Source organism: Rhinatrema bivittatum, chromosome 2, assembly GCF_901001135.1.
Source record: "Rhinatrema bivittatum chromosome 2, aRhiBiv1.1, whole genome shotgun sequence".
NCBI lineage: Eukaryota > Metazoa > Chordata > Amphibia > Gymnophiona > Rhinatrematidae > Rhinatrema > Rhinatrema bivittatum.
In genome coordinates this window covers 552,957,734-552,970,860 of record NC_042616.1, presented here as the reverse complement: position 1 = coordinate 552,970,860, position 13,127 = coordinate 552,957,734, and the positions used below count along the sequence as shown (strand labels likewise).

At 44.2% G+C, this 13,127-nt stretch overlaps 1 protein-coding gene across 4 annotated transcripts in view; it reads right to left on the bottom strand.

Moving 5' to 3' along the window:
* RTTN (rotatin) overlaps window positions 1-13,127 on the bottom strand; it is a 685,521-nt gene that overhangs the window by 186,015 nt on the left and 486,379 nt on the right. For all 4 annotated transcript variants that reach the window (XM_029590900.1, XM_029590899.1, XM_029590897.1 and 1 more), the window contains exons 36-37: window positions 11,915-12,113; window positions 9,715-9,805 (exon numbers count right to left, since the gene is read on the bottom strand). In XM_029590900.1, coding sequence (XP_029446760.1) covers window positions 9,715-9,805; window positions 11,915-12,113 — 290 coding nt within the window. The remainder of the gene's footprint in view (window positions 1-9,714; window positions 9,806-11,914; window positions 12,114-13,127) is intronic.

The following is a 13,127-nucleotide window of genomic DNA, read 5'->3' as shown; positions in this document are numbered from 1 at the left end:
TTTTTGGGGCTGAGGATGAAAACATAGGGAGAAGGGAGGCCGCAATTTGTTTGGTAAGCCAGGGAAACAGTTGGCGAGGTGACAGAAACAGACCAAAATACAGGGCATAGTACTCACCGAGAGTCGATTAAATGTACGCGAAGGGATACCTGTGCAGGGAAAAATTATTTGTGAAGTAAAACTTCAAGTGTTTCCGTGAGGAAAAGTTGTGAGAAATTTCTCACAGAGCTCTTGAAAGGGATGCTAACTGCAACGCGGAAAAAAGAAGACTGAAGGGAGAACCCTGTGGACACAGGGATAATGGCATGCTGGGCATGCTCAGTACACTCGGTGTGCCAGTCAAAGCTTTCTAGAAACTTTGACAGAAGATTTTCCGTGATAGGGCTCCATTCAGTGACGTCACCCATATGTGAGGACTACTATCCTGCTTGTCCTGGGAGAAAATGTTCTCTTCAACATAGCAGTGCCAGGCTTGGTGGGTCAAAAAGAAAAAGCTGGGTTAGCTTTCTAAGGTCTTTAGTCCACTACAGACAGAAAGTGACAGCTGTCTTGCAATCTAAAGAGGCCTTGGGAAAAATATTAGAACAACTATTGACTGATTAAGGTCTATCACAACCTTAAGCAGAAACTTAATAAACATGTGTATAAAGGTGAACCGGTAGATGTAGTGTATTTGGATTTTCAGAAGGCGTTTGACAAAGTCCCTCATGAGAGGCTTCTACGAAAACTAAAAAGTCATGGGATAGGAGGCGATGTTTTTTCGTGGATTACAAACTGGTTAAAAGACAGGAAACAGAGAGTAGGATTAAATGGTCAATTTTCTCAGTGGAAAAGGGTAAACAGTGGAGTGTCTCAGGGATCTGTACTTGGACCGGTGCTTTTCAATATATATATAAATGATCTGGAAAGGAATACGACGAGTGAGGTTATCAAATTTGCGGATGATACAAAATTATTCAGAGTAGTTAAATCACAAGCAGACTGTGATACCTTACAGGAGGACCTTGCAAGACTGGAAGATTGGGCATCCAAATGGCAGATGAAATTTAATGTGGACAAGTGCAAGGTGTTGCATATAGGGAAAAATAACCCTTGCTGTAGTTACACAATCTTAGGTTCCATATTAGGAGCTACCACCCAGGAAAAAGATCTAGGCATCATAGTGGATAATACTTTAAAATCGTCGGCTCAGTGTGCTGCAGAAGTCAAAAAAGCAAATAGAATGTTAGGAATTATTAGGAAGGGAATGGTTAATAGAACGGAAAATGACTGCAACTTGAATACTGTGTACAATTCTGGTCGCCGCATCTCATAAAAGATATAGTTGCGATGGAGAAGGTACAGAGAAGGGCAACCAAAATGATAAAAGGGATGGAACAGCTCCCCTATGAGGAAAGGCTGAAGAGGTTAGGGCTGTTCAGCTTGGAGAAGAGACGGCTGAGGGGGGATATGATAGAGGTCTTTAAGATCATGAGAGGTCTTGAATGAGTAGATGTGACTCGGTTATTTACACTCTCGAATAATAGAAGGACTAGGGGGCATTCCATGAAGTTAGCAAGTAACACATTTAAGACTAATCGGAGAAAATTCTTTTTCACTCAATGCACAATAAAGCTCTGGAATTTGTTGCCAGAGGAGGTGGTTAGTGCAGTTAGTGTAGCTGGGTTCAAAAAAGGTTTGGATAAGTTCTTGGAGGAGAAGTCCATTAATGGCTATTAATCAATTATACTTAGGGAATAGCCACTGCTATTAATTGCATCAGTAGCATGGGTTCTTCTTAGTGTTTGGGTAATTGCCAGGTTCTTGTGGCCTGGTTTTGGCCTCTGTTGGAAACAGGATGCTGGGCTTGATGGACCCTTGGTCTGACCCAGCATGGCAATTTCTTATGTTCTTATGTTCTTAAGATGTTGTGATTAAATTTAATATAAGATGAATAAGTTACTCCTAGAAGCTTCCTCATTCTGTGGATAGTGAGATTGCCACAGACAAAAAAAAACCAAAACCTGACCTTCCAGATCAGATACTATAGCCTTCAAAAGCAACTTTCATTAGCTATTTAAAACCATGCTGAGAAGGCAGCTTGATGAGAGGTTTCAGATGAAGTAAGCCCCACATAAATCTTACAACTAAGGACTGTACAGAAGTTAGGTTTCCTTTCTACATAAAGATAGTATGCATATGCATCATCACACTGAGGCATACCCTAAGAGTTGTTTTTGAATCCAGACGTTTAGATATGTATAAGGTAATCAGTTTGACAGGGAAAATGATCTAGGGCCATGTCCTAACACTAGATAGTGAAACTTTTCTTTTTACAAACATAAGACCTCTCCTAGAAGACTAAAGTACTTGAGATACTGTATTGAAGAAATCATAGGATCATATTACTTTGCTCTCAACACTCAGGCCATGAAAATGAGGGACTGGAGACTGGCATGAACTAATATTTCTCTGTTCTTTGAAGTTAAAAGTTGGAAACATTTCCAACCTGACTGGTTTCCTGCTGGATTAATGTAAAGAATAGGAAACCAAATCTGTTTTGGCCAAGAGGGAGCTAAGAGAATCATAGTTCCCTGAACCATTCTGAGTTTTATTAAGGTTTTTGACATTAGAGGAACCTGAGGATACCCAAACAGAAGTCCCCTTCTGCAAAGAAAGGAGAAGGCATGTGATGCTAGTATGTTTCCTGACCTCAACCTGGAGTAGAAAGCTGCCATCTTCAAGTTCTGACTTTTTGCAAACATCTATCATGGAGTTCCGTATTGAGATAGGGATCTGTTTATTACAATCTTACCTAAAGATCATTCATGAGGGTCTAGCAGTCAACTCAGCCTGATAGGCAAGGAAAGCTTTCAGGTGACTTGTGTCAAATTGCCAGAAACTATAAGAGAGGCGCAGGGCTGGAACAACATAATGGAGATAGGACCCTGAGTGTGGTTGTTTAATTTTCTTCTTCACTGGTAGGATTCAATCTACTTAAGAGGCACTCAGCTGAGAAGGAGGCTGAGTAAGGAGAAAATACTACGGTATTTGCCTGATAATTTCCTTTCCTCTAAGGAAGCAGGCCAATTCACACAAGTGGTTTATGTACCTCTGCCAGCAGATAGAGATCGAGTAAATCTGACTTGCTGACATCACAGATATATACCTCTGCCCCAACATCAGCCCACAAGTATTCTCTGGAAAAGCCAAACTGTGGACAAACTGATTAAACTTGAACATGACTACTAACAGTCAATCAGCCATAATTCCAATCAATTGGGAATACTGAGCTCAGTTAAAAGAATTAACATGCACTAATCATAGGAACTAATTATGTCACTTACCAATCATCAAACTAATTAATAGAAATAATACTCTTCATCGCCTGACCTAAGGGCTGAAATAAAAGCAAGTAGGCAGCCCAGGGTGGGTTGTAGATTGGCCTGCCTTCCTTAGAGAAAAGGAAATTATCAGGTAAGTAGTGATTTCTCCTTCCTCTGCACTCAGGCAAACCAATCCACTAAAATGGGATGTAATGTACTAAAGCTACTCCCAAAAAGGGCAGGAGACTGCCCTTAGACCTCTCAACACTACACGTGAGAAGGCCGTGTTCTTCTGGGTCCAAACATCCAAGCAGTAATGCTTGGAGAAAATGTGTAAGGAGGACCACTTTGCTGCTCCGCAAATCTTGACAGGAGGCAACAACCGAAGCTCCACCCATGATACCGCCTGAGCCCTAACCTGTCTAAGCAATGGGACATCTGCATCCACATAGGCAGCTGTGATGACCTCTTATATCCAACAGGCAATAGTTGCTCGCATTGCCGGTTTCCCCTGTTTACCACCACCATGGAGCATAAACAGAAGATCAGGCTTCCTAAAAGATGTAGTAATCTTCAAGAATCACACCAGTGCCGCCTGACACCCAAGGCATGCAACAGACGATAATCAAGCTCATCTCTATCCCTGTCCAGACCGGGCAGTTAAATATTATGATTCAAATGAAACTCCAAAACCATTTTTGGCAAAAAGGAAGGTACCGTTCTAAGCTGTACCTCCCCCGGAGTCATTCATAGGAATGGCTCACAGCAAGAAAGAACTTGTAGCTCTGAAACCCTTCATGCTGAACAGATCGCTATGAGAAAAACTATTTTCAAGGTGAGCAGCCGCAAAGAGAGACCATGCAGTGGCCGAAAATTGAGACCCACCAAAAATCTCAAGACCAGATTAAGGTCCCAAAGAGGCACTGGTAGCTGCAAGGAAGGTCATAGATACTTAATGACTTTCAAAAACCTGAACACATCAGGATGGGAAGACAATGCTCCCCCATTGACTCGCCCCCTATAACAAGCGAGAGCTGCTACCTGCACCTTTGGAGTATTAAGGGCCAAGCCTTTAAGCAAGCTGTCCTGTAAAAATTCTAATATCAGAGGAATTTCAGCTTTGAGAGGATGAAAACTTCGCTCCTCACTCTAGAAAATTCTCCAAATTTTAATGCAAGCTAGAGATGTAGACAATTTGGTGGCCCAGAACAAAGGGGAAATCACTGCTGAAGAATAACCACACTTCAGCAACTGAGCCCTCTCAAGGGACAAACCATAAGACAAAACCGACCCGGATCATCATACACTATGGGCCCCTGATGCAATAGATCTGTCCGGAGTGGTGATCTGACAGGACTGTCCATCAGATGTCTCTGAAGATTGGCACATCATGGACTCTGGGGCCAATCCGGAGCCAACAGAATCACAATCTTTTGAATGATCCTATCATTGGCCATGGCAGGAAGGCATACAACACTCGCTCTGCAGTCAGACCTGAATGAGAGCATTTGGATCCCTTCTGCAATTGAAGAATTGTGGCACCTTCGTGTTGCCAGCAAATCCAGATTCGGGCGACCCCAGAGTGCCATTCTGAGTTGAAAGGCTTCGTCTGACTTACGCTCCTTTACCACCAGTCAAAAGCCCCTACTTGGGGCCTGCTGGGGAGCTGGTTGGAGCCTAGGCGCCCTCTGCTGGCGGGCACAACCCCTGGAACTGGTGTGAGGCAGGCGAGACTGGGCAGCTGGCAGATATTTCCGCTGCTGATAAAAGGGCTTTCAAGAGCCCTGCTGGAGGATTTCCTGGCTGAGGAAGGCCCTTCCGAGGCACTAGGGGACAGCTGCCGAAGCATATCATGGTGGTTCTTCAGCTGTGCCACTGCACCCTGGACTTTGTCCCCAAACAGGTTCTCACCTGTACAGGGAAGATGAGCAAGCCTATCCTAAACCTCCAGTCAGAGGTCCGGAGCCAAGCCATTTTTCTGGCGCCTATGCCCATGGCGGCCAAGCGGGCAGCCGTTTCAAAAACATTGAAGGTGGAACGCACATCATGTTTACCCACCTCCAGACCCAGCGAAGCAATAGCAGAAACTTGGACTCGTTTCCAGAGACTGTCGTTGTACTGGGTCATATACAGTTGGTAGGCAGCGATGCGAGCAACCAGCATGGCGCTTTGAAAGTTTTTTCTGCCCAGGGCATCCAGCTCCCTATGCTCACGCCCCGGAGGAGTGGAGGCATGGGTACGCGAACACTGGGCATTTTTTATGGCTGATTCCACTACCATCGATTGGTGGGGGAGCTGTCTCCTATTGTACCCGATGGTCTGTTGCACGAGGTAGGTGGTATCGACCTTTCTGTTAAAGGGGGAGACCGAAATGGGGTGTTCCCACATGCGAAGGAGTTCTTTGAAAATCTCATGGATTGATACCACCGCGATTTCCTTAGTAGCATCGATGGAGAACTTCTAGGATCTTATGAAGTGCATATTCCTCCATAAGAAGTTGAAAGGGGATGGCTTTGGCCATGGCCCGGACAAACTCCTCAAAGGACAAGTTCTCGGGTGGCGACTGGCGCTGCTCCTCTGGAGAGGAGGGCTCCAAAAGGGGGTCGTTGGAATAGATGAGTCTGTGGACTCGTCACCCCAGGGGTCATAGGGCCCTCCTCCTTACTGGGACTGGCATGTCGTCAGCGAGGTCCGTGAGGGGCATCAGCCCTGGGCTCTGAAGGTTTCGAAGTCCTTGAGGGAACTGGCGGCATCAAAGGTTCCCCTGGCATGGAGGGGATCACCGGCCGTGACAAGCCGGAGGGATCCGGCACAGGCTCAGGGAACTGTGGGCAAGGGAAAATGGTACCGGCCGTACCTTCCTCCTCGGATGACTCGAGAATCGGAATCGCTCTGGTGAAGGGCATCGGTGGCCAATGGAGCATCGAGGGTCCTTTGGGCACCGGTTGCATTGGTAGGGTGCCCAGAAGGACGTCCAGACACTCCAGCAACAGTGCTAACATCGATGGTGGAAGCTCGGACACTGGTATGGGGCCGGTGGCACCAGCAGCTCAATGTTTTGCTATGCTTTGAGTACCGCTGATTGCACCCTGAGGTCCAACTCCTCCTGGAAGTCCTGGGTGGCAAGGACTGATAGAGAGGCATGAGGTGTCACCGGCTTTTGCCTTGGGTCTCCGAAGTGGCACAGTGCCCTGCACCGGTGTCGGTGGGAAATGTATCAGGCTAACGAGCACACCAGAGGATGGGGCCTCCGATGGCCAGTGCCACTTCAATGGCAGCTCCTTAGCTGCCAATGTCGCTCCAGAACCAGAACTGTGTGCCAACGGTGACCGGTGTGTATTCTTGCAGAATCGTTTCTAGTGCTCAGCTCGGTCTTTCCCTGGCACCGAGGAAACCGATGACCCCCAGGTCCAGGAGACTGGGGAAATCATTGAGGCTCGATCCCCCTCTCCCCGATCCTTGGAGGTACTAGCTAGAGGGATTGCGAGGGGAAGCAGGTCGGGTGGTTCCCCGCGATCTCTGGTTGTCAAAGGGACTAACACAGGTGTGAGAACTTCGAAAAGTTTCTACATTTTGTCGAAGTGCACCCAACGCCCTTTGGGTATCATCTGGTCGCACAGACGGCACCCCTGGATGTCGTGCGAGGCCCCCAGACAGAGGATGCAAACCTCGTGTGGATCCGTGATGGACATGGTCTGCGGGCACAGACAAAAACCGGTCAACGCCATTAAAAACACCTGGCGTGCGGTCATTGACCGATGAACACCTTGGGGGGGGGGGGGGGGTGTTGGGAATCGATTGCAAGTTTGCAAAAAAAGGCCGAAAACGGACCTACCATATCGAGGGGGCACCTACTGCGAAGGGGGACCCGCAAGGATTTAGAAACAACTCGAGGAATCGAGGAAAAGATGAAAAAAGCTGGAGTTCCACGGACTGCAAGGCAACTGCACCACGGAAAAGAAGAGACCAAAAGGGGGACCTCACATAGACGCGCAGATAGTAGCTGGCTGGGCATGTTCAGTCTGCTTGTCAAAGTTTCTAGAAGCTTTGACAAAAGTTTTCCGTGCCGGGTTACATTCGATGATGTCGCCCACATGTGAGGACTACCATCCTGCTTGTCCTAGGAGAAACAGTGGAGTGCCTTCGGGATCTGTACTTGGACCAGTGCTTTTGTAATATATTTATAAATGATCTGGAAAGTGGTACAGCGAGTGAGGTGATCAAATTTGCGGATGAAACAATTATGCAGAGTAGTTAAATCTCAAGTGGATTGTGATGAATTGCAGGAGGACCTTGTGAGATTGGAAGATTGGAATTCCAAATGGCAGTTGTAATTTAATGTAGACAAGTGCAAAGTGATGCATATTGGGAAAAATAACCCTTGCTGTAGTTACGCAAAGTTAAGTTATATGTTAAGAGTTACCACCCAGGAAAGAAATCTAGGTATCATAGTGGATTGAAATCATTGGCCCAGTGTGCTGTGGTGATCAAAAAAGCAAACAGAATGTTAGGAATTATTAAGAAGGGAATGGAAAATAAAATGGAGGAAGTCATAAAGCCTCTGTATCACTCCATGGTGAGACCGCACCTTGAATACTGTGTGCAGTTCTGGTTACCGCGTCTCAAAAAGGATATCACTGCACTGGAGAAAGTGCAGAGAAGGGCGACCAAAATGATAAGGGGCATGGAACAGCTGTCCTATGAGGAAAGGCTAAAGAAGTTAGAGCTGTTCAGTTTGGAGAAGAGACTGAGGGGGATATGATAGAAGTCTACAAAATCATGAAAGGACTTGAACAAGTTAATGTAAATCGATTATTTACTCTCTCAGATAATAGAAGAACCAGGAGGCACTCCATGAAGTTAGCAAGTAGCTCATTTAAAACAAATCGAAGACATTTTTTTTTCACTCAGTGCATAGTTAAGCTCTGGAATTCATTGCCAGAGGATGTGGTTACAGCAGTTAGTGTGACTGAGTTTAAAAAAGGTTTTGATAAGATCCTAGAGAATAAATCCATAAACTGCTATGATGGTAATTAATAAGCAATAGTAGCTTGTGATCTATCTAATGTTTGGGTACTTGTCAGGTACTTGTGACATAGATTGGCCACTGTTGGAAACAGGATACTGGGCTCGATGGACCCTTGGTCTGACCCAGTATGGCATTATCATTTGTTCTTATGTTATATTCCTAGCCAGCTAGCAGCTAAATAGGGACCTTCAACTGGTTTTGTCTGGTACTCTACTATCATGTTTTCAAGTAGAGTTTCAACTCAGCACTTTTGAAGAGACAAAGATACTATAATCTTGAAAATGAGTGCTTCTAAAAGAAAATCATGTAGACTGTGATACCATTTGCAGATGTAACACTACCTGTCAAACACTCTGAACTCTGCTGATTTTCACAAAAATCCTCTATTTCTGATAACACAAAATAAGGCAACTGACAAACAGGGTCATTCATGAGGATGCATTATGGCGTTAACGCACGTGATAAGTTAACGCCATAACACATGCAATAATCATATTATCATGGTACCCTGTTAAAGAGTCCATCAAGCTAGGGTGAGAGAACACTGTAGAAATCTCATCTTTGTGAGACTTTCCTCACTCCAAATGACATCAAATCTTCACCGAGGTGTACTGTGCAGTTTGTACATCTCACTCCGCATTTAAAACTGCACCCTAAACAACCACAAACACTTCACCTCGAGCTACTGGCTAGCCCTCCTATAGAGATATAAATAGTTGACTAATATGAAGGCCTTTTAAATAGTCTCTCTCTCTCTCCACCCCCTAATATTAATAGCCTGTCTGCTCACTTCATGGGCTGCGAAATAGAAGTATCGTGGGGTGGGAAAAGTTTACCACACCACGCGATACTATAATTCTAAAAATTACCCTAAACATGCCCTTTCTCTTACCGCGGGCGTTATTCATGCAATATTATAGCATTTTGATTAATCTAGAGGAAAGATAGCAGATTTTATCTTTGAAAACACTCTAAAAATATTTTTTAAGATGAATGAATTACAAATGTATATGAAAGATTTACGAATGGACAGTAGCTATGGTTGAAGCCTTGACAATTGTTGCTCCTGCTCACAAGTGTCAAATATCTGCTAATTCAACCTCTTTTTTGTGTTCTCTGCCTTTACTTCAAGTGAGTTTAAAATGTATTCCTTTTAGGATATAAATGCATGTGTTTAGAATAGTTCTTAAATTTATTTGGAATACAATTTCATGACAATTGTGCTATATTTTCAAATTGTGTTAAATCACTACTTCGGAATTGTGGAGTCAGCTTTTGAAACTAATTCCATCACAGCTGTGTCTTCCATGCCTTATATAATACTGTAAATGCATACACAAATTGTATATATATATATATATATATACATATACTACTGACCTGGGATTTTGTGCTTTCAATGTGACATGGATGAGGCAATGGAGTTCTGAGTTCCCGAAAACACCTCTCGATCAAGTCACCGTTTATAAGACTGGAGATGATATATCCATCAGAGAGATAATCTTGTTATTTCATAGCCACAATTTTAAGATAATACACAATTTTAACATAATACCTAAGGGGCAGATTTTAAAAGATTTACGCGCTTATGGGGGTTATGCGCGCCGAGCCTATCTTGCATACGTCCGGCGAAGCACGGGCGGTCCGGGCTGGGATGGGGGCGTGGCCAGATGCCTCTGTAGGGCCTCTAGGCTGGCGTGTGCAACTTACGCCTGCCCGGAGGCAGGCACAACTTGCAAAACAAAGGTATGGGGGGGGGGGTTTAGGTAGGGCTGGGGGGGCGGGTTAGGTAGGGGAGGGGAAGGTGTGGGGGGGAGGAAGGAAAGTTCCCTCCGAGGCTTGGCGCGTGTAAGGTGCACAAGTGTGCACCCCCTTGCGTGCGCCGACCCCAGATTTTATAACACGCATGCGGCTGAGCAAGCATGTTATAAAATCGGGCGTAGGTATTAAAATCTGCCCCTAATTGTTTAGGTTTTGATCTCCCACAAGCACTAAAAGCATAGATACTGTAACATAAGCACATCATTCAGTTGCATGATACAAAATAATTAACATGTTTTAAATATAAACATTTTCCATAGCAAATGGAATTCTTGTTCTGGACAAGATAATGGCATATGTATCAGAATAGCTGGTATGGAAGCTCTGGGGTAAGAGCACAAAGGTGCAAACTTAAACATCATAGTTTGTTTCATACTGAATATGTAGTAATCAATATTTGCATACTCTGGGTATACAAATTATGTTATGCATATTCATTGTGGCAATCCTGAAATCCTGACTGGTTAGATGTGCCTCCGAGAGAGGGCTGGGAAACACTGTGCTATATCATAGATCACACCAGTTTTCGAGAGAGAGAGGTTTGTTAGTGCAAATTCACTGCTATTTTAAATATGTAGTTTTATAATCTTAATGCAGAAAATGACTAAATAAATATTTAGAAACAAAGTGTGATAGTGCTGCTTGACAAAAACGGAGAAATACATTTTCTAAACACAATTAAGCACAGAGTATGCACTGTTAATAGAAGCATCCATTCACTCTATGTCTGCTTAAGTTGACAATAAGGATCTGTATAAAATGAGTGAAGAATTAGTTTTTACTGGCTTTATCATAAATAATATGTAGGCTTCTGTTTCTAATTTACATCTGATAGGCATAAAACACCCCAAGGTCAAAACAATTAAGTGTTCAGTGGATAAACTGCCCCTAGCATTCTTTAACGCCTCCCCTTGCCTGACTTGGTTCTTCTTATTTGTTGCATGTCTTTTTGATGCGGATGGCTCCTGAGCTGCACAAAGAAAGAACAGGTTGATGAAGAGCGTGTATGGTGAGGCTAGGGCTGAGCAGGTACAGTGGGGGAATACTACATACGGAGGCATATGCAGTTGATGGTTACTAGGAAGAATGTGAGTACTGTTTTGTTATGGCAGTACTTTTGTGTTAAGGAAATGTATATGTTTGATTCAACTAGAAACAGTAGCCAGCCATTGAAACTCTGCTGCAAAAACACCAGTAAAATATAGTTTTATGTGAACGCAAATAACTCCTCTAATTAGCTGGAAAATAAGCACATAAATTTATGATTCATGAACATCTATAAACAGAAAACCTAATTATACCGAGAATCCCCTTAGCTCAAAATCTTAAAGAAATCCAGTAGAAGGCCCATATTCAGCTGCCTAGAGCAGGCAAAGTTAACTGGACAAAGTTGTTCAGTTAACTTTAAGCTTGTTATTTGGCTGACTAGCACTGAACATCAGCGATAAAACCAGCCAAAGTTAAACTGTGCCCCAGGAAAGCATACAGTGCCACATTTTTATCATCTGGCTAAATTTGGTCAGGCAATAACTTGCCTGGATAAAATTTAGCTGGCCATTAGAAAGCGTGGGGGGAGAGGAAGGAATTTGAAAAGGCAGAATTTGTCCCAACAACTCCAAAAGTCAGCCAGGCAAATCCTTTGAATATTGACCCCTAGATAGAAATGCAATTTATAAAAAGAAAAATAATAATGCTTATCCTGTTCTACCATCCAAGATTAAGCCCCCTGTTTCCAGCTATGTACCTCGTCATCTCTTACCTACTCAGAGACATTAGAATGTGAGCCTGTTGGAGTGCAGAACTAGTGTCCTTGGGAGTAACAATCAGCAAGTTCTCCAGTAGGCTGCATATTGCTGAAAGGAGAGGAGGTGTGACCACTGCACAGAGATCAGGCACAACAGCAGAAAGACAAGGGTCTTCAGAGCTGTGAGACCCTGTAGTGGTGGTATCACTCCGACCTAGAATTAAAAAACCAAAATGCTAAAAACTGATTACATGGCATAAAAAAGTATAAGGCTCACAAAGACTACCATGGAAGGGGTTGAGAAAGCATTTTAAAGGGTTACGGTGGGATCCAGAAAATTAGGCTTTTTATTCCATCTCAGGAATCTGGTCACATTAATATGTTTAATTAATAATTATGTCTTGAACCCTTGTTTAAAATATGCAGTATGTGAAAAATTATCAGTGGCCCTGGGTAGTTTGCAAGCCAGTGAATACTTTTTATGTTTTTAATCTATGGGCCTACATTCCATGTACGTGCATCCAGAAAAAGTAGGCAGAAAAGGGAATACTTTGCTAAAGCTCCTCAGTAGGTGTAGGAGTCCGGTGAACATGGGGGAGAGAGAGAGCCTCTTTATAGGGCTCAGCCTGACACTCAAATAAGCACCATTGTAAGGAGGCACTTAGATTCGGGGTGAGCTTTCGGGAGGTGGGTTGGGGTTTGGGGGGAGGGTGGTGTTACAGAAACATTCAGAGGTATTCATTGTAAAATTGACATCAGTAAAGAATTTTAGACCTTATAAGCGATGAAAATCCTAAAAAGAGGAGTTGATTTGTGCACTACAGTCTCTGCTAGTTGCATTGTACAAATTAGGGATGTGCAGAGGGACGCCATACGATGCATTCGGGATTCGGATTCGTCGGGGGGCAGATACGTTGCATTCGGCTGTATGGCGCCCCGATACGTTAATACATCGATTTCTATTTGTTCCCCCGCTAAAATTAAATTAACTACAACCCCCCACCCTCCTGACCCCCCCAAGACTTACCAAAACTCCCTGGTGGTCCAACGGGGGGTCCGGGAGCCATCCCCTGCACTCACACCCTCGGTGCCGGTTTCAAAATGGCGCCGATAGCCTTTGACCTACTATGTCACAGGGGCTACCGGTGCCATTGGTCAGCCCCTGTCACATGGCCATCGACGCCATCTTGTGCTCCTACCATGTGACAGGGGCTGACCAATGCCACCA